Source organism: Sesamum indicum, linkage group LG8 (genome assembly GCF_026168435.1).
Source record: "Sesamum indicum cultivar Baizhima isolate 11 linkage group LG8, ASM2616843v1, whole genome shotgun sequence".
Lineage (NCBI taxonomy): Eukaryota > Viridiplantae > Streptophyta > Magnoliopsida > Lamiales > Pedaliaceae > Sesamum > Sesamum indicum.
Genome location: NC_142664.1, coordinates 21,929,158 through 21,951,631, shown reverse-complemented (window position 1 = coordinate 21,951,631; position 22,474 = coordinate 21,929,158). Strand labels below are relative to the sequence as shown.

The 22,474-nt window shown below is 31.8% G+C and overlaps 2 protein-coding genes and 1 non-coding gene across 5 annotated transcripts; all 3 read right to left on the bottom strand.

The window, feature by feature from the left end:
- Window positions 1-1,736: 1,736 nt before the first annotated feature.
- LOC105168675 (small ribosomal subunit protein uS2) lies at window positions 1,737-4,491 on the bottom strand. Of its 3 annotated transcripts, none has more exons than XM_088883991.1 (5): window positions 4,264-4,491; window positions 2,822-3,084; window positions 2,519-2,716; window positions 2,174-2,311; window positions 1,737-2,005 (listed from the first exon to the last, which is right to left on the bottom strand). In XM_088883991.1, exons 1-5 carry the CDS (start codon window positions 4,394-4,396, stop codon window positions 1,958-1,960), a joined length of 780 nt encoding a protein of 259 aa, XP_088740117.1. In that variant the 5' UTR covers window positions 4,397-4,491; the 3' UTR covers window positions 1,737-1,957. The 3 variants fall into 3 exon arrangements, with proteins under 3 accessions (XP_088740117.1, XP_088740116.1, XP_088740118.1); XM_088883990.1 differs by having other exon boundaries at window positions 1,737-2,011; window positions 4,264-4,490; XM_088883992.1 differs by lacking the exon at window positions 1,737-2,005 and having other exon boundaries at window positions 2,177-2,376; window positions 4,264-4,490.
- Window positions 4,492-9,165: 4,674 nt separating this feature from the next.
- On the bottom strand, window positions 9,166-12,467 carry LOC105168394 (small ribosomal subunit protein uS2). The gene is made up of 5 exons (XM_011088459.3): window positions 12,263-12,467; window positions 10,506-10,768; window positions 10,196-10,393; window positions 9,693-9,894; window positions 9,166-9,529 (listed from the first exon to the last, which is right to left on the bottom strand). The coding sequence occupies exons 1-5, from the start codon at window positions 12,393-12,395 to the stop codon at window positions 9,426-9,428; spliced, it is 900 nt and encodes a 299-aa protein (XP_011086761.1). The 5' UTR covers window positions 12,396-12,467; the 3' UTR covers window positions 9,166-9,425.
- Window positions 12,468-14,310: 1,843 nt separating this feature from the next.
- TRNAL-UAA (transfer RNA leucine (anticodon UAA)) lies at window positions 14,311-14,393 on the bottom strand. Its single transcript has one exon. It is a non-coding gene; the product is annotated as a tRNA-Leu (tRNA).
- Between the last annotated feature and the right edge of the window lie 8,081 nt (window positions 14,394-22,474).

Genomic DNA, 22,474 nt, shown 5'->3' with positions numbered 1-22,474 from the left:
TGGAGAAAACCGAGAGAAAAAGGAGGGAGAGATGAGACAGTGACATAAGAAATATTAGGGTTTTCATTCTGTAAAGAGAGAGAGTGAGAGACCCATTTAATTAGGCAAAGAACCATGTCGGAGGAGGAGTGTGGTGGGTAATGGGTATGGGCCAAGTCTTCCAAAAATAGATTGGGACGGATTTGGACTGGGCCTATCAAATAGGTCCTTGGGCCACATTTTATCAACAATATCAATCACAAATATATTTTCATTGCAAATCCCAAATAAAAGCTTTTTAAGAAAAATAAGTAAGATACTTGTGAGCGTATACTTATAAAATATTTCAAAGAGTTTATAATCTTTACAAAGTTGTTTGGTAATTTTATTATGTAAAGAGCATATAAGATCTCAAATAAGATGCTTAAGATTTTATATTCTCTTTAAAAAATAAAATAACTTCAATCCATCCTTCTGTGTAAAATTTTTTTAACTCTTTAATTTAAATATCTAATAGACCAGAGCACTCACACCAAGTTAATATTCTACTTGTACTCTTTTATCCCATTCAAACAATTATATCTATTTATATAATTTTAAATTAATAATAATTTGATTATTCTTCTGGCTATTATAATAGTATGACGAGCTTAGTATCCCAAACACTCTAACATTCTATTAACTCTAACATTTTATTTATCCAAACATATTATAAATAAAATTCGACATTTTTAGGTTTTTAAAACGTTTTAGAAGATGTAGAAACTTATAAGATGTTTCAAATAAGTTCAACCCATCTCGAAGTTCCATTAGACAAAGTACGAAGTTTCCAACTTATTTTAAGATAGGGTGAATTACATTTTACTATCCGAACTATGATTATTTTTATATTTTGGCATCTAAATTTTTTTTTTGTGTCAACTTACCATTCAACTTACAAAATTTTGCGCTTTATCATTTATAATTATTTTTCAACTAATTTTTTTATCGGAAAAACATCACATCCAGTGTAAATGAGATATTTAACGATTATATGAAATGATATTTTTCGCATATGCACAACATGTAATGTTTTTCCAATAGAAAAATCAACAAAAGAACAATCATATATGGCAAAGTACAAATGATAAGTTGATCCCAAAAAGAAAATTTCAATTGCAAGCAAAATATAATTTAACCTTTAAAATATCATTTCATATTAATTATAAAATTATCACTATTAATATTTTATAAACTCTATAATTTTATTTTACACGACACTTCAAATGCTTTTTATATATTATAAATTTTAATTTTACCGGACACTTCAAATGCTTTTTATATATTATAAATTTTAAAAAAGTATGATAAGATGTATGAACGTATAAAATATTTTAAATAAGACTATGCCAGACACCATCTAAGTTGCCTCTTATTTGGAACATAAGAACGTTTATGTGTTATTTATAATTTTATATACTTGGGTATACTTCTAAGATAATTCCACGTTACAGCCCATTATTTCTGGATCCCTTGCTTCGTATATATATATATATATATATATATATACATACATTTCATCTTATCAATGCACACTGTACCAAGTGCATGTAAATCACAATTTATGAATAATATATTATCTACTTATTACGAATTAAAAAGATTAAGTTCTAAATTATTTGTGAAAACTTATTTTTTTATATTCTAAATTTTAAATTATTTGCAGTTATTTCCTTAAACAGAATTGTTTGAAAGCATCAGCAAAACTTTTAGGCCGAAAAAAAAAAAATCCCTCTATTTAAATTAGTCATAGAACTCTGATCTTAGCCAAAGCCCTATAAAACTCTACTACAAAAATTCAACATTGCCAACAAAAAGAGCAAATGAATTTCAAGAAGAAAGTTTTAGGGAGGGGATCATGAGAAGTAAATGGTTTGAGCAAATCTCATTTACTCCCAGCCACTTGGAGCAACAGCGGGCGCTATATCTACAGCAGGAGCTACCATCGGTGGAGCAGCAGTTGTATCTCACCCATCAGCGGCCACACCTGCACCTACAATTGTATCAACACCTTTCAGTTGACATATAAACTAGGATCCTGATCGTTGGGAGCAGACTTGAGTGAGAAAACAAAACATGCAGCATCTGCTACAAGATAAAAGCATGCCAGTAATCTCACCCCACCAGTTTCGTTATAAATGAAGTATATACTCACCTGCATCAGCAGTCCAACCACTTGCAACCGGTGGAATTGGAGCAGCCATATCAGGTGTCCATTGTGCTTCTGGGATTTGACCACTCGACCAATCAGCACCAATTGCAGCAGCAGAATAATCGGCATAGTCTGGGAGAGCTGGAACTCAAACAATATACACCAAACACTTGTAATCAACCAACAATTTCTCTAGTAAGGCAAATCTGTGAACATAACAAAGTCAGAAAAACATGAATTGAAAAATATGTTTGTAAGATAATAATGATCACAACCCAATGCCTCCGCAAGAAAAACGACGCATTTACAATAAGAAAGCTTTAAGAAACTATTCCGGAGACATCTCACCATGACATCCCATTTGTGTCCAGGAGCAATGACTCCACGCATCTGCAGCACCATCCTAGCCAAGAGCCAGAACAGGCAGCCGATGCTGTGCTTCCCCTTGTTATTGGCTGGAATGCCAATATCCACATAGCGCATTGGAGAATCAGTATCACAAAAGGCAATTGTGGGGATGTTAGACAAAGCGGCTTCTTTAATAGGCTGCACATAAAATTGGAGTATCAGAATCCTGATAAAAGATGATTCTGAATCTATCAACAATTTAACATTTGAAAGTGCAACACACTAACAGTCAAAGGTAATGACCTGGTGATCAGTTCTTGGGTCTGTAAGAATGAGCAACCTTGGCTCGTTGAAAGAAGTCTGAAGCTGGTTGGTGAATGTTCCAGGGGTGTGACGTCCTGCAATGGCGTTAGCGCCAGTGTATTGTGCAAACTTCAGGACAGCTCTCTGACCGTAGGGTCTGGCAGACTGGACAATTATGTCCTGGGGATTCTCAATAGCAACAATAACCCTAGCGGCCATCTGAAGCTTTTCCCATGTTTTCCCCAGGTTGATGATATAAATTCCTGAATGAATAAAACATCAAAGAAAATACACAAAACATGAGCCAACAAATAATGGATATAAGTAATGTCAACAGCACAAAAGCCAAGCATACAACACAATGATGTCGTAACAATACAAAAGTAATTACATTCAAAAAACTTCTTCACTATTAATTTAAGTATATGCAACTAAAGAGAAACCCTGGATACCATTCAAATCATGGTTCAAAGTATGGCCAATATTCAATAATGTTGGCCGATATATATTGCAATCGGCTGATAATATCCACTAATGCCCATTATTCTCCGAGTATATATGTATCGCCAATAATACCCGATAATATTGGATAATCCCGCCAATACAATGATATTATCAGCCGTATTGGGATATCATTGGTGATAATATCGGATAGCAACATATAATCGTGAATGCCATATGAATTAATGAAATTTAGACTTCCTTTTTGAAAATTCTTTGTAATATAATTTACTTAATGTAATATTACATGTATAATGAATATTTTCATATTACTTTTGCTAATGAGCTATTTTTTTCTACAACTTCAATTTTGAGAATAATGTTTAACTTCTACTATACACTAATGATTAGTAATTTATGTTAATTACATTTGATTTTGTAACTTTATTAATTTTTAGAGTTGTTCAACATCCTAATCCCAGTATGCAGCATCCAATGTGGAACACTGCCTACTCATATCAACACCAATACCGGTGCATTGACTATGATTGAAAGAAGAAACACTTGTCAACACATTAATGCCAATCAACCCCACTCCTGGCAGACAATTCCAAAAACTCACCCCCTATAACCTATTTTAAAGAAATAATAGTAGAAAAGGTAAACATAACCAAAACTTTATTAAACAACAGAGTTGTGTCTCCCCAGCCTATAAAATTCAACAGCAAGCTGAATCTACTTAAATTTTATAAACAAGTTAACAAAACTCCAAATGTAGCAGATGCTGAAAAAATGAAGATATACAGAAACCTAACTTTTTAATAGCTTTAAGTCCCACTAAAGAACACCAAATTACCTCAGAAACATAACAGAGCACGATCAGCTTTCACATCGTTGCAACAACAAGCAAACTAACACGAAATATAAATAAACAGACGATCTCATCACTCAACGTCAAACGAAAACCATTACACAGATTAAACTGCGATAGGTATAATTACCATCATTTTGGCGCTTGAAGACGTAGCGTTCCATCTGAAAATCGCAGTTCTTGGTTCCGAGGTGAACTTCAGAGGCCAGCATCATCCTACTGTCGGACTCCTTCGTCGACAACACCCTTTGAGCAGTCGCCATGGTTAAACGACTCTCTCGTGTCCTCCTCTGCTAGGTTTCGCCACTACTGCTCTACCGAGTGCGCTGCAAATGGGAGAATATAAATACTGCATAAACTCTAAATGACGGAAGCTATGCATTTACTGGGTCGGGTTTTGTTTGGATTATGTTGGATCCACATTTGAATGGATCCTATCGCCAATTTGGTTGGGCGCAATTCGGGCCAAGACCCATTCAAATCAAAAATACACTTTTTGGGGCTTCAGAGAGACGAATCCATGTAATTTGAAATCTAAACTTGACGACTTTTTAATTCGATATTTATACTTTTTTATAATTGGTAAAATACACGCGCTTCGCATGTGGAGCGTAGTATTTTTTTTAATATAATATTTTTTTATTTTACTTTATTCTTAGACATCGTGTTAACATAATCCGTAGATATATATTTTTTATGGAATTAACTCGTGTTTTATAATAATTATTTTTAACTCAAATAATATTTATCTATGTCGGTAAGTAAAATTGAAGACAGAAAAGAAATAAACAAATAAAAATTTAGATATCGAAACTTGATTATTAAAATAAACTCATACTCAATATTTATACGGTCGACACTTTTCTAGTTCTTAGCCGAGCAACAACAGCCAAAAGCTCCACCTCGGTCTCCCCATCAAAGTCATGCAATACGCTTGGCCACCGACACTAGAATAAAAAAGACTACTGGCTAAATTTCTTATAGCTATTGACTAAAAATCGTTATAAATAATTTTTATTGGCCACAGTTAAATAAAATTGATGCAAAAACATAGATTTTCTACCAAGAAAATGTTATTTGTCATGGTGAGAACCATAATAAAAATATTTGCCGTAACTTTTAGCCATGACAATATTTTAGCCACCCTCGCAGATACCACGGCTAACAATCGTTACATGGTCATGGTCAATAACTATTTGCTACAAATTTTTTATTTTTAATCATGACCATTAATTATGATTAAATATTATTTTTTTTGTAGTACAAGGGTGTGAGGCAAAGGATGGAGGAGGCTTACGACCTAATGGATATAGATGAGGTTGAAACCCGGGCACTATCCTTGAGATGGGTTGGAGAACAAGCACCGCATAGAAGACCTATAAAAGAAAATCGACGGGGGGAGGAGAGGTTAGTGCCTGAGAGGTAGAGGTGGGCAACCAGATCAAGGAACCCTCCAAATTATGTATTGGAAGAATCCACCAGTAGTGAGCCCCAAAAACCAAAGCCCTAATCAACTATTACAGAGAATCGTGGATTACGAAAATACCTATAAAACCAAATGTTACAGAAATAACAAGATACAGATTTAAGAATAACAGAATATATATATATATATATATATGAATATTTGGCTCGGGGCCAGAGCCGATATAAAGAGATCAGAAAGATAGTTGGCTCGGGGCCAGAGCCGATAGAGGGTAGCCACATCTAGGGGTGTAAACTCGAGCTCGACGAGCTCCTACAGTTAGAGCTCAGAACTTTCCACCTAGGAAATTTAATTCACGAAGAACCTTTAATCGGGAGCAAGAGAGAAGGAGAAGAAGATTTTTGTTTTGATTATACTATTTACCAGAAACCATCGGGGGGGTTTATACGAAAACCCTTGTACAAACCAATGTTACAGAAATAACAAGATACAAATCTAAGACTAACAGAATATATATAAATATTTATAGATCTACAGAAATAGTGACAGATATAAAGAGATCAAAAAGATAATTGGCTCAGGAGCCAGATCCCGCCCACAGCTACCAAGGCCGGTAACCACTTCACAAGTTACTAATACCCAAAACACGTCACCAAGGCTCAGTCCACAGAGGACCACATAGACCCACTCAGAACTTCCCACTTAAACTTAGGTCACGAAGAACCTTTAATCGAGTGCAAGAGAGAAAGAGAAGAGATTTTTGTTCTGATTATACTATTTTCTAGAAGTTGCTGTTGGGGGGGGGGGGGGTTTATATAGAAGGAAGCAATTGAAGAAGATGAGAGAGAAGAACGATGGAAGGGGAAACCAAGACGAGGAAAAGAGAGAAGTGAAAGAAACGAGGAGACAGAGAAATAGGGTTAGGATTTCTTCACCTACTGAAAGCGAGGTTTAAATATAAAAAGAGTCGAGCCGGATCAGTGGGCCTGACGAATGAATTGGTCTGAGCCAAAATGAGTGGGCCAAGGCAGTGGTTTAGGCTTAGCCTTCTAGTGTGAATGATCAGCGGTGGTTTGGGCTGGATCTACCAACAAATGGGTCATGGGCCACAATTTTTATAACATTATGCTTTTGGCAGTGGCAGCTCCAAGACAAAACCCTTTTGCTACCAGTATCTTGATTGGTAAACTATCAATAGGCATCAAGGTCTCAAACTTGGGTAGGTAGAATGGAACTGGAGACCTACAAGATCATCTTGGTTGCCCCATTCCAAGGTAGACATGTTAGACTTGAGTAAGGGAGGAAACTATAAGTTTTTTTCATATTGCAGTGGCGGGGAAGGCCATTGCATGGTTTAACCAATTGCTTATAGATTCCGTTTTCGATTTTGAATAACCAGCCCAAAGATTCTTGAACCACTTCTCCATCAACAATAAGTATCACAAGATTATCTCTTACCTTTTTACGATGGTCAAAAAAGAGCAAAAGAGTTTAAGGGAGTGTCGTCACTGTTGGAATAAGATACTGACAAGTCAATCTTTTGGTGTCCTTCTATTTTGTGAATAATCTTAGATCGCGAAGTGTACTAACTAGTCCTTGGACTTGAGGTTCCATAATAACCTTGTGCATAGGACGACAATGACTTGATCATGCTAAATGCAGTCTCGGATTTCATCCTGGATTACTATACAATCATGTTTTAGACATAGTTAAAACATGCATGAAGATTGTTGCGTTCCAAGATAGGATCTGTTGTTTATTTTGAAATGATAGCAAACCTCTTATGTTCTCTTCAATATGCGTTCCATAAAGCCCACAACCTTGGGGTTGATCTAACAATAGATAAAGATGGAAGCATGAGACGAGTAGAAACATAGATATCGAAGTCGAAGATGAAAACCGGTAACAAATTTCATGCTCTGATTTGGTTGAGAGGTTGGCGCGAAAGAACGGTATCTGCATGGTACGCATAGCTTACAGGTTTACGCTAAATTCACTAATACTAATGTCATAGACCGCCACTAGACAACCACCTATGTGCAGTGGGTACCCTCCAATTAAGGAGTTAACCAACAGTGATTAAGTTAAAGATCGGATCAGATTTGATCTCAAGCAAATAAGATGTCAATTAAATTGTATGTGAGATACAAATCCAAATCTAGCCGAAAGTAAACTTAAGGGGCACAGGCAAATTCCTGAAGATATTGGAGATTAATTCCAAAAAAAAAAAAATTAAGGAGTTAAATTAATCTACATGTTCAAATAATTGGATTATTTTTAGTGATTAGGGCCAAATAATCAATTACTGAATTAAGTTGGATATATAATAAATTAATGGGATGAATTAAACCTCGGCCCATAATGAGCTATTAATGTGTTAGATCTAGACCACTTAAAAGACCAGAAGCCCACAAATTTAGAGACTCTATAACTAGGAGGGACAAGGAGGCCGAAAAATACACAACAGACACTGAGAAATGCACAATTTCGGGCTCCGTAGTTTGTTGTCTCTTGAATTAGTTCAATGCAAAAGTTCTTCAAGAACCCTAACCTTTTCTTCCAATCTCTACATAGGAGATCGAGATTCAATCTTATCTCAGTTCTAGTAAATTGACTTGAGGGATCTCGTCACGGTATGGTGGATATCGTTATTAGAACATTAAGCGTGGAAAGTAGGGTGGACACTTGCAAGCACCAGGGAGCGTCATCAGTTTCTTTTTGATAGAAATCTTTTATTCAATTTGATTTTGAATTTTTACCATATACCAAATCATACCAAATACTAAAATATTATATATATCCTTTTATTTAATTTTTATGTTTTCTTTGTTACTTTACTTGTTAAAAATAAAATAAATAAATGAGTATATAATTATAATGATTAACTATTTTTTATTTTTAATTAAAAAAAACCAATATACTATATTATCAAATAAGGTAGAAAAAAAAATTAGTACCCACCAACACTGAATTAAAATCTATTTATTAATGACATACAAAACTTTATAATTATCGCATGCCAAATGAAAACATTATTTTCAGAGACTCCTCCAATTGCATAATATTATTAAAATTCATATTTGATTGATAACAAAAAAGAAAAATAATGAATCCATTAAAAACCATATAAGACCTATGATCTAATTGAACTCGATAAAAGACAACCCTCGTTGAACATGTAATTATATACAATTTTTCATCACCTCAATTATATAATTAACGAAAAGGACTTTTAATTAGATAATAAAAAATTAAACATGAAAACCCTATTAAAACCCATATAAAACTACTAATCTAACCAGACCCAAATAACAAACTTTTTAGACCCAACCTACGAGTTGCAAACCGTACGTACCGACATCGCACAATAATATTGTAATTATCTGACAAGTTAATACACAGTACATGTCATTATTAGTTATATTGTGACAAAATTTAAACTATGATCATTTCAAAATATAAAAGTGGAGTGATAATTAAGAAAAATACAAAGCAAGGGAAGGAAGCAACAAAAATACTGAATATATGCTAACACAATTACACCAACACTTCTGCCATTAACTTTGCATGTTTTCTGAGATCAACACGAGATGGAGGGGCAGAAAGTTTCACAACTCATCAGATTCATTCTATATATCAATTGAACCACTAAATCAGAAGTATTCAGCAAAACTACCATATCCGCAGAGCAAGTTTTAGGCGACAAAAACTCTATTTAAATTAACGTTGGAACTCAGATCTTAGCCAAAGCACTACAAAACTCTACTACAAAAATTCAACATTGCCAACCAAAAAAGCAGATGAATTTCAAGAACAAAGTTTTAGGGAGTGGATCATCAGAAGTAAAAGGTTTGAACAAATCTCATTTACTCCCAGCCACTTGGAGCAACAGCAGGTGCTACATCTACAGCAGGAGTTGCCATCGGCGGAGCAGCAGCTGTATCCCACCCATCAGCGGCTACAGCTACACCTAATCGTATCGACATCTATCAGTTGATATAAAGAAACTAGGATCGTAATCACTGGGGAGCAGACTTTCAGTGAGAGGAGAAAACATGCAGCATCTGCTACAAGATAAAAGCATGCCAATATCTCATCCCACCATTTTAGTTAAAAATGAAGTATCTACTAACCTGCATCAGCAGTCCAACCACTTGCAACCGCTGGAATTGGAGCAGCCATATCAGGAGTCCATTGGGCATCTGGGATTTGACCACTCGACCAATCAGCACCAATTGCAGCAGCAGAATAATCGGCATAGTCCGGGAGAGCTGGAACTTCTTCTTCTTGTTGTTCTTTGGACTCCTCAGGCTCCCTGTAGAAAAATAGATCAACCTGCCAGATAAAAAATAAAATTTAGACATCACAGGAAGCAACAAGTTCAATTTATTTCTTGCACTTCATGTTAATTTCTTTTAAACAAGTGGCTGATTATTGCAAGCAACTGGAAACACAATATACAACAAACACTATAATCAACCTCCCCCCTGGAAGAACAACAACTTTCTAATAAGGCAATCTGTGTGTATCATAACAAAGTCAGAAAAACATGATTTGAAAAACCTGTTGCCACCGCAAGAAGCACAATGCTATTACAATAAGAAAGCTTTAAGAAACTATTCTTGAGACATTTTACCATGACATCCCATTTGTGTCCAGGAGCAATGACTCCACGCATCTGCAGCACCATCCTAGCCAAGAGCCAGAACAGGCAGCCAATGCTGTGCTTCCCCTTGTTATTGGCTGGAATGCCAATATCAACATAGCGCATTGGAGAATCAGTATCGCAAAAGGCAATGGTGGGGATGTTAGACAGAGCGGCTTCTTTAATAGGCTGCATACAAAATTGGAGTATCAGAATGCTGATAAAGAGACAATACTGAATCTATCAACAGTATAGCATTTGAAAGTGCAACACACTAACAACCACAGTCAAAAGTAATGACCTGGTGATCAGTTCTCGGGTCAGTAAGAATGAGCAGTCTTGGCTCACTGAAAGAAGTCTGAAGCTGATTGGTGAATGTTCCAGGGGTGTGACGTCCTGCAATCGCATGAGCGCCAGTGTACTGCGCAAACTTCAGGACAGCTCTTTGACCATAGGGTCTGGCAGACTGGACAATTATGTCCTGGGGATTCTCAATAGCAACAATAACCCTAGCAGCCATCTGAAGCTTTTCCCATGTTTTCCCAAGGTTGATGATGTAAATTCCTGAATGAGTAATAAGATAATAGAAAATACACAAAAGATCAAATACATGGACCCAAGTAATGTCAACAACACAAAAGCCAAGCATACAACACAATGATGTTACAACAATATGAAAGTAATTACATGCAAAAGACTTCATCTCTATACTAATTTAAGTATATGCAATTAAAAGAGAAACCAAAGATACCATTGATTTCATGGTTCAATGTGGCAATATCCACTAATATCGGCCAATACATATGGCAATTGACTGATAAAATCCCCTAATACCTATTATTGTCCAACTATATTTTACATATATATATATAATGTCCGATGATAATGGATAATATCACTGATACAATGATATTTAAGGTGATAATATCAGATAACATCATAAAATCACTTTTAGACTTCCTTTTTGAAAATTCTTCTCAAATATAATTTACTTAATGTACTATTACATGTATAATTTCATATTACTTTTGCTAATGAACTACTTTTTCTACAACTTTAAATTGGAGAATAATGTCAAGTTTTTAACATATACTAATGAGCAGTAACTTGTTTTAATTGCATTTGATTTTGTAATTTTATTAAAATTTAGAGTGTTCTAGCATTCTATAATGCATTTTATAGACAGATAATATCCCAGTATGCTGCACCTAATGTGGAAAATTGCCTAGAACCGCTACATTGAACTACAATTGAAAGAAGAAACATTGTCAACAAATTAATGCCAATCAAGCCCACTCCTGGGTCTAGCAGACAATTCCAAAAATTTACCCCCTTAGCCCACTTTAAAGAAAAAATAACAGAAATCATAGACATATTTATGTCTCCCCAACCAATAAAATTCAACAGGGTTGTGTCTTCCCAACGTATCAAATTCGACATCAAGTTAAATCTACTTTTTCATAGCTTTAACTCCCATTAAACAAAAAAATTTTAACCAAGAAAAACACCAGAGCACGATCAGTTTTACATCATTTCAACAATAAGCAAACGAAGAATTTTTTTTTAAAGAAAAAAAAAGACAATCTCATGATATTGCTTCTTTTTGGTCTTCTTGTGAATATTTTCTTCCTGGTTCTTATTTAGATTTTTGAATAATGCATTAAGATAGTACAATAGTCCATATTTTTTTCTTAAATTCAGATGTTTTAGAAAGAAAAAAAAATAATTGAGTTAGATCGAGCTCGAGCTCAGATTTTTGGCCGAGCTCGGCTGGTTTGTACCCCTAATTGTTATGTCTTCCCGACCTATAAACTTCAACAGTGTTGTGCCTCCCCAACTCAACAGCAAGCTAAATCTACTTTTTCACAGCTTTAAGTCCCATTAGAGAACACCAAATTCCTCAGAAACATAACAGAGCACGATCAGTTTTCACATGTTTCAACAATACGCAAACTGTCACCTCCCCCCCCCCCCAAAAAAAAAAAAAAAACAGACTATCTCATCAATAACGTCTAACGAACACCATTACGCAGATTAAACTGCAACAGGTAGAATTACCATCATTGCGGCGCTTGAAGACGTAGCGCTCCATCTGAAAATCGCAGTTCTTGGTTCCGAGGTGAACTTCGGAGGCCAACATCATCCGTATGTCGGACTCCTTCGTCGACAATACCCTTTGAGCAGTCGCCATGGTTAAACGATTCTCTCGTCTCCTCTCTGCTAGGTTTGCTGTTGCCCCAGTGCTTAAGAGTGCGCTGCAAAGACGGGAGAAATTTATATAAACCCTAGACGACGAGCTGTGTATTGAATGGGCCGGGTTGTGTTTGGATCATGTTGGAGCATATGAATCCATATTGAAATGGATCTTATCACTAAATCTTTTGGTCCAATTTGATGGATCCGGCCATGACCCATTTAGATGAAAAATCCATTTTATTTGGGCCAATATTCTTTGAAATCTAATTTGGCAACTTATTATATATCAATACTTTTTTATGAGTGAATGATTACAATTACATCATTAATTTTGACTATCAATAATTAATATACTAACTAATAACTTTAATTATAATAAATCAAGAATCCACGTATTGATGATTTTCGAATCCATAACCAGGAGATCACAAGCCTTCAGCTTCGACTACTGAATTAGGCTGATATTATATGGTATTAGATGTTACTCTACAATAACTTTTTTAAACGTATGAGATTGAACAAACTTGTAAAATATGACTAAAACCAATTTTATAATTAATAAGATTAAACAATTGGTGATGTTTGTGAAGATAGAAGACGTAATTTTTTAATCTCTTAGTGTTTTTTTTTTATAAGAGTTTATAAATTTATAGCATTTTATTTTTTAATCTTATATAAAAATTGACTAGATATTTTTGGACATATTTTAGAGCTCCCAAACAATTTATAAGCTCACCCCAAACACCTTCTGAGCCACATCTCCAGAAGTTAATCTTCACAATATAATAATTAATGATTTTTTCAGAAAGTACTTCTCATGTTTTCAAAAAAAAAAAAAAAAATCAACTTTTCGCCCAATATATTCCAGAGTCAAATAAAGATCATATAACAATAAGAAGTTTGGATGCCCAAAGCACAAAATATGTACCATTTTGGGTCTATAAAATTGGGCCATATTTGAGCATATCAAAAAGTGCTAGAAGCAAAATTCCACAATGATCAACTCTGAAGAAAAGGCGCACTCGTTAAATAAGTTGAAAATTTTTAATTTTTTTAAAGCAGTTTATAAGCTCTTAACATCTTATTTTTTAAACAATTTATAAAACACTTTACTATATCTTATAAGCTACTTTTACAACGTCTTAAATAAGCTCGCATAAACACCCTCTTAACTAAAGTTCATTTAAATTACATAATTTTTCTTATTCACTCATATATTAGTACAACTGGAGAAATGGACAAGTCATGTTAATCTTAGTAACATGTTCATAACTGTTGAAATTAATGTCCCCCCACAATGATTGAGCTTCAACTAAAAATATGCTTATAATTGCAATATACCAATTCTAAAGTTGGTATGAAACAAAGTTTCATGGACCACATCCAATTCATCCTACTCACAACTTACATAGAGATATGTTGATAGTAAATATTTTTGTATTGATGAGTAGTTTGTCTTGTTTTCCTCCAATAAGTAGAAGGGGAATTTTTTTTTTTTAACTCGAACAAAAAATATTTTTAAATCGAACAGTATAATTGTAAAATTTTCATAAATATTTAAAGTCTAAACAATAGTACTGTTAAATAACAAGTTGGGGAGACTAGGGCTTAAGTTTATAAAATTGGAGGCAATCTCCATGCTAAGTTCACATCTGTAAATGTTTGTTGGAAAAATAGATCCCATGTTTCCATTTCATTCCATCATCATGTAAATTAGCGTTCGAAGCATTCTAACAGATTTTTAGTGTCATTTTCAATAGAGAGTTTCGAAATACTTACTTTTTGGTTTGTAGTTTCTCAAAATTTGTTCACAACAAATTTAATTAAAGATCGACTCTTTTGCACACTACTATATTTCTACCAATAAATAGTAAATAAGAAGTAAAAAAGTAAATATATACCAGTTGAACTGCTGGCTATGGGGTTCGAACCCATGCGCACTTATGTGCAGAAGATCTTAAGTCTTCCCCCTTAACCTCTCGGGCAAACCAGCTGATGCTTAACAACCTCTGATGACAGCATAATAATCAATACTTATTTTATTACAATATCCTTCTCAAAAAACTATATTTTCATCTGTAGTTTTCAGTTTTTGAAATTATAATCAAAATAAAAATATGTTTACTTATTCTCAATGGAAATATATCATTAACACACAATCTCATTAATAATCTATATATATTCTCATTTCATACGAGAATTTATATAAAATTAAAAATAAAAACATAAAAAAGAGAAAAAGAAAGAATGGACCAAACACAATATATCAAAATCAAAAGTGGTATAGGTAGTATCTTTACTTTTAAGAAATTATTGGAGGAGGGCATGTGATGCATGTGAATTGGACACAAATGTTGTACATCTACATAAATTTCTTCAAATTCAACTTGCAACATATCTTTTAACTTAAATCATATTTTTGTTACAAATTAACCGTTCTTTTTTTTAAAAAAAAAAATTGAACAAATAAACGTTAACAATAATTTTTTGTACAAAAAGAAACATATCACAAGACACTATCCTTTAATTAATTATTTAATTTTGCCCAAAATCTTGAATTAGGAGCGTTTTGCACCAACAACAAAAAATTAAATCCAGTGAATTTGTACTATTTATAAAAGTTCTGAATTTTAATAAATAACTTTGGTCCACAGAATGTGATTTAATTAACATGCCGTCAAATATGGTATTTTCTCATAGATAGCCACCTATTTAATCAATTTCATCAGTAATTTTTCATTCGTACGTATTCTAAAATTAATTAATCGTATCAATTTTGATCGGATGTTTATATGATTTTCATCCTCTTTACTTGATCGAATAAATGGTGGGGGCGGGGGTTTACATAATGGTATTGGGAATTTACATAAAGGCGCCCACATTTCTCATTAACCTCATAAGTGGCCAAAATCCAAGCCTATTAATTAATCAGGTCATTCGGTTCAACACAAGTCCGATCATAATTTATATATGTATGGACTCATGATGACTGTTGATCGTACCCGAATCAATGATTACTTGAAATCATACAGCTCAAGAACATCTATAATTACTAGCCATCCGTATCTCAGATACAATTTTTGACACCTTGAATACTCTTACAACATCTATACGTACACCTTTACTAACTTAATCACCAGATAACAATAATCGGGAGGCCTCACCAATATTGTTCCCACGTTTTCCTTTCTTGCAAGACACACCACGCATCGAACCTCCAATTTCAGAGTATTCCACAAACATATCATATTTTAGACAAAATTATCAAATCTAAATACACTACAAAATATAATTATTTTGAAATATACGCGCACACACCAACGAGCGTGACGCAATCATAAATATATTTTTCCTTTTTTTTAAAAAAAAAAGGAGAGAGAGAGAAGGAATCATGGAAATAAGGTGCATGCAAGGAGGGAACCTACTTCGGAGGGCGTCACATGCATCAAATGAATGTGCATCGGCAATGAATGGCTACGGATAAACCGTCGTCAAACCGTCCCCACCGCTATAAATTGGTGTAGACCAACACCAACCTGAGTTCTTCGGCCGGTGCCTGTGGCCCATCCTTAATTAATTACAACTACGCATTCGAACTCGGAACATTGTACGGACAGCTCCGACCTCAAATTTTATTTTTTTTTCTCCAGAGGAGCAATAATTGTATTATTATATCGAGATATTAAGTAATAATTATTTTAATGTATCCATTTTGTATATATATATATATAGTATTTAATGACATAATAAATATAAATAAACACTGAAGTGAAAATACAATATTGACGATAAAACTAAATGACGACATAATTGTGTGTATTACGCGACAAGAATTTTTATTTCGTCGCTATAGTGATTTTCACGATTTAGCAGTGATAATATTTGCATACAAATTGTCACTAGCAATAATTACTAATAAAAAAATATTAATATAAATAATTAGTGATTTACGTATTATGATAAATATACTGATAGTGAATATGATTGTTGTTGTATTAAGTTGTCGTGGTAGACACATCGCAAATATTTGTAGTGACAATTTGTACATACATAATTTCGATCACGAGAAATTTATATATTGAGGCAGAATCAAAAAATTGATGTTGATATACATGTAATGACAACTTTTCAGTTCGTCACTTAAAAGAAGTACATATTCATACGTCTAATGAGATTTAAATTCTTTTTTTTTTTTTTTTTTTTTTGCTTGTAGAGAATGTGATTTTAACTCTTCATTCCTATGATAAGATTTTTTTTGAATGATTTAACTGGTGAAACTGATTGAATTTTGTTTTACAAATCATGCTGTATTTTTTATTTCATTTATTTCATTCATACGTTTCTGACTTATTTTTAAAATAAATTTAGCATCTTATAAGTTTTAAAAACATCTTATAAAATGTATAAGTTTATAAAAATCTTTTAAATAAACTTAGGCAAAAAACTTCTATATAAGTTCATAACATCTTTTTATTTAAATTATATGAGCTTCGTTTATTTAAAAATATTATCAAATATTTTTTTAATATTTTATAATATTATAAAATATTTTAAAAAGTTTATAAAATCAGTGTTCACCCAATCACATTTGGACAATGAGAGAATGAAAATGAAAAGGGGCCCATTTATAATTATGCCATGTTTGGAAATTACCTTTACCCTACTAATTAAATGCCATCATGGTTAATAATAATATTTGGCAGTAGACAATCATCCCAATATTACCTATGACATGACTGCTTTTTAACTATGTCTTAACCTTTTGAGCCTTTTGACCTCTCACAATCTAATAATTACTAATTAATATGTTTCACAATCAATCAATTCATTAGAGGACAAAAACAATTAAAACTTGCTACTAGGAGCAATTAGTACAACTAAAATTCAAATGAACATAAGATTTTAGAAAGATTGTATGGCATCTAGCTAGACTCTGAGCATTCGGTCTGATCAGATTTAAATTAATTATACAGTTGTGTTTTTGTTCGTGAGACTTGCCCTTAATATTCACATTATAAAATTTACTTTTAACAAATAAATAAATATGTAACGCACTTATCATGTGATTGGTGTACACTTCAAAAAAAGTGGTCAATCACATAACAAATGTATAATACCTGATGTGTGATTGATTCGATTCGATCAGATTTAATTTTGTAAGAAATTTTCGTGTGTAGTATTTTCTGGTCATACTTTGTGTAACTCAATATCTGAAGAGTGAAAATGTAACGTGTTTGATTTCATCGTAGATGGGCTCAAAAGTACCATAAATTACCCACTAATACAGTAAGCTAAACAGACTGAGATTAAAAGAATTAAGTTTATAAGCTTTTCAAAATATTTTATAAGTTGTTGGGAGCAGTGTTTGATAATTTTTTAAAAAATGAAAACTGGATCTTATAAGATCATTCGCAAAAAGTAAGGAGTTTCGGTCTTATTTCTAAGGTATTAACAAACTTCTCAATTTCGATCATATTAATTATAAAATTATCATTATTAATATTTTATATGCTCCATATAATATTATATTATCCAAACATTTTTTTAGTGCTTATTTTTTTAAATAAAAAAAAAAGAAATTTGATGTTTTAAAAGTTTCAAAAGCACATCATGAGACGTATGAGTTTATAATTGATGTGCAAATATTGTCGCTATCAATAATTAGTAACAAAATTTTATGTATAAAATTATCAATATTGAAAATCAGTGACATGAATACAGTAACAATTTAGTACTCGTTATCACATTTATGTCGTCTCTGAATTATTGTTATTAATAATTACAACTTACACAAAATATTCGTCGCTAATAAATTTTAGAAATTATTATGATTTAATATCTTTTATAATAATTTTAAATTACCTCGTAAAATTTTATTACTAATATTATCTTTTCTTGTAGTTTCTTAAATGCATCCTTTATTAATGTATGATCTATATATAATTCAGTATATATATCTCAAATGTTTGTCGTTGACATGGTGCAAAGTAACATGGGCACACCACCTGACCTAAATAAAAAAAAAAATTAAATAATTTAATGAAATCATTGTCACAAAAAATTAAATATATATGTATCCAAAGTTTAAGATACAATATTTGATTTTTAAAATAATTATAAGTTGTCTATGCACATAACTGTTTGACTAGAATTTGAAGGGCTTTTGGAATCTGCAACAAGCAACATGAACTGCCGCCCAAAACCAAGGAAAAATATCCCATTAATTAAATAGAAAGGGTTAATTACACTTAATCACCCTTTAAAAATATAAAATTATAATTTTTTTTAATAAAATTTTTAAAATTACACTTACACCCCCATTAAAAAATACTGACGCCAGCAAAAAGAATTTATGTAAACTTCCATTTTGACCTATCATTTAGCATATATAATAATATTTTTATACTTAAAACGGGGTACGTAAATATAATATATATAAAATCAATAGCGTGAAAATATAATAATATATTGTTCTTGAATTGTTGTCATCAGATAAAATGTAGTCATTGATGAACTAAAAAAATTAGTGATATTGTCAATAATTTGAACGGATTGCTAAACGAAGCGTAAAATTAGAGGTTTATGTAATTCTTTGGCTGTCGTCAGTATTTTTTGTCCAAGGTATAATTAAATTGATACAACTATAACAGAGAACTCTGACTAGGGGTGTAAGTGAAATTTAAAAAAAAAAAAAAAAGAGAGTGTAATTTCATATTTTTAGAGGGATTTAAATATAATTAAACATTTGAGTTTATTTAATATCTTAACCTATCTTTTAAGTTTGGCATGCTCTGCATGTGGGGGACAGAATAAATATCAGTCTCAACTTAACTTATCATAAAATTAATTATTTTGTGAGGTAAATTATATTATAGTATTAAATGGTAATTAATTATCACCATGTTTTTTTTTTTTATTTTTGAATTCATCACCACCGTTAAGCAGAGACATAAATTACGTATTAAGTGATAATAATTTTTATTTTTATTATAATAATAAATATTTTTATAATTTTATCAGTATCAAGAATTTTACACAAAATATAACAAACAGTAATTAGTAAAAGAAATATATTGTACAAAAGCCGGAACATGCTCTTGGGATCATAAATTGCTTATAGAAATACTTACAAATTACTCACCAACACAGTCCTTATATTAACAGAAAAAATAAAATTCATAAAAATAATTTAATTGAAAATAATTCGTTCTTACCAACTAATCGGACGCTCCATTCATATGGTTTGCCTATTGTGAGAAATATTATGATACATATAATTACCAAAAAAGATTCCTTAATCATTTGTAAGAACATACATATATGGATGTATGCAGCCAACTCAAACCCTTGCAACCGACAAGGAAGCCTATAAGCACCCACGTTGTCTTACCAAAAAACCCACACTCGTTGATTGATTCATCAGATAAAATTTTATTTTACTAACTATAATTTGATAAATATAGCACGAATATATTGGGTGCCAATTACATCACAACTGACGATTTGTAACGATGTTGTACTAAATTTTAAAATACGATTTACATCCTTAAATATTTGTGTCGATGCATCCACTTATTTATTTCAAATGGTCAACGTCATCTTTTAACCTCTAATATACTGTTATATTTATTCTCCACTTTCACTCATGTTAATCACTTGATTCGATATTAATCATATAATGATTTTTGTTTAGAAAAAATATGTCGTATCTATCTGATTATACGCGCACAAGTACTGCGTATCATAGTGACTAATACAATTAAAAGTAGAGCAAGTGATGAATATGAATAAAAATAAAAGATAAACATGATAATATAATGACGATTAAAAGAACGACGTGGACCACAAGTTGTGAATTGTGAGCGAGAAGTTGCTTTTTGTATTAGTATAGATATATTAGTTACGATTATAAATTTAATTACACTTAGGTCAATTGATTTTGTTTTTAAAATTAAATATAGTTTAATTAATATTTAGGTGGCGTCATGAGTCTCCTCTTTACCTAATAATTGTGATGAGTCATCAGATATTCATAGTAACAGAATTTGGAATTTGACCTTTCATGATGTGATGGATTATTTTTTTTAATGAGTTATTAATAAAAAAAACCAAATTAATTAACTCCAATAATATGAGAGGGACTATTGAATTGATTAGGTAAATTACAATTTATTATTATAGATATTTTCTTATTATTTAAAATTATATAAATATATTTTTTTAAATAAAAAATAATTGTGCAGGCTATACACGATGAGGTGGAAAGTATTACTTTATATTTGCGTATCTTTTAAGAACAAAATGTTTGAAAAATACAAAAAGAAAAAAATTGAGTATGTGAAAAGTAATAATTCATAGGACAAATTAATTCAAAATAAATTAAAAAATTAATATATGAATAATTATGAATTCATAATTAATATTTTAACCAGTTTATCACAAAAATTGAATGAAAATTTAATGGGGACCAATAAAAAAATTGATACAGTAGTATCACAAATCGTCGTTTTTAAATAAGAATTATCTTCTCCTTTTATAGGAATAATTACACTCTCCTCTTTTGAAATTCGGTATAATTACAGATACAACTCCTATAGTTTAAAAAATTTATTTAGTACCCTTGAGATTTGCTTCTATATAATAAATAAGTTCATTTATCAGTCAAAATTCACTGAGTTTGTTGATATTAATTAAAAAGTTTGGATAAAAAATTATATTTACCAATGATTGATTTAATATTCATTTATTGCAGGTCAAAAAAAAATTATAACTAAATTACCTTTATACATTTTCACACATTAATGCATTCGAGTAGGTATATCTTCACTGTATAAGGATAGTTTCGTCCAAAAAAAATTATTTGACTTGCAGTAAGTCGTTAATAAATTAATTGAGGTTAAATATTAATTTTTTTGTTAATACATTTCAATTAATTTTGACTAATAGATAAATTTATTTATTAGACAAAAATAAATTTTAAATATATTATATATAATTTTTTAAATCACAAAAATATATCTGTGTAATAATACAAAATTTGAAGGTTAAACTCGGGGAGAATTAGGATGCAATGGGGTAGTGCCATTTGTTCCCTAGCGTGGCGACCGGCCCCAAGCGGTTGTCGGTAATAAGTCAAATCATATGACCTCTAACCCCATCTCTATCATTATTTGAATTTCAGCCCCTCCAAACTTCCTAATTATCATAGTTAACATCGTTTGATATCTAATTAAGTACTAAAACACAAATAATCAGTTGACTTATTGCGCTAAACACTCCAACAACCTTTTTTCCACTTCTATTACAATCTTGATTTCCTTTTATGTAACTCTAAGAAACATGGTTAAATTTGTCAAGAAACTAATGTGCATTGCGTAATGCAACAATTCTGATGATGTCGGGAACACGTGTCGTATCAGTTGTACAAGAGAAATTTGCGACTTAGAAGGCTCAAGGCTTGCTCGCTCTCTTTAGCAGAATCGCTTTTTTAAAGGCAAATCTATAAAGCTCTAGTTAAAGTGAATATTTTTTGCACGAGGAACCTTGATTGCTATCTTTTAGCGTTGCTCTTGGAAAACGAGGTATTGTGCCCGTCTTGAGTTTGAATTTTGTCCATATGAGTATTTATCTACTTATATAATATTTTATAATTTATTGTCATTGTTGCTTTGATTGTTATTGAAATGTCGACATGTTTAAATTTTTTAACAATATTTTAAAGTATTATACTATGAAATCAACCATTTTTATATATAAAAAAAGTATACTTATGTAAAGATATTTATTTGGGCATTTAATTAGTTATCAAAGTGTGATATAACTTGCCACTAATCAATGCTATGTTAGCAAGGTATTATCGGTTCTGATTTATAGGAACTTTACAAGTTTGTTCTAAATAGTCTTCTAACTAAAGAGATGAGACATTGAAATTTACAAAACACTTAAATTCTCTATCTCCAATTAATTAATGTGAAACGTTTGCAAATATTAAAATTAGAATGCATCGAAGAAAAATCCTATTTAGTGGGATACGGACAAACAGAAGTCCTCATACTTGAAATCTCAATCTACAAG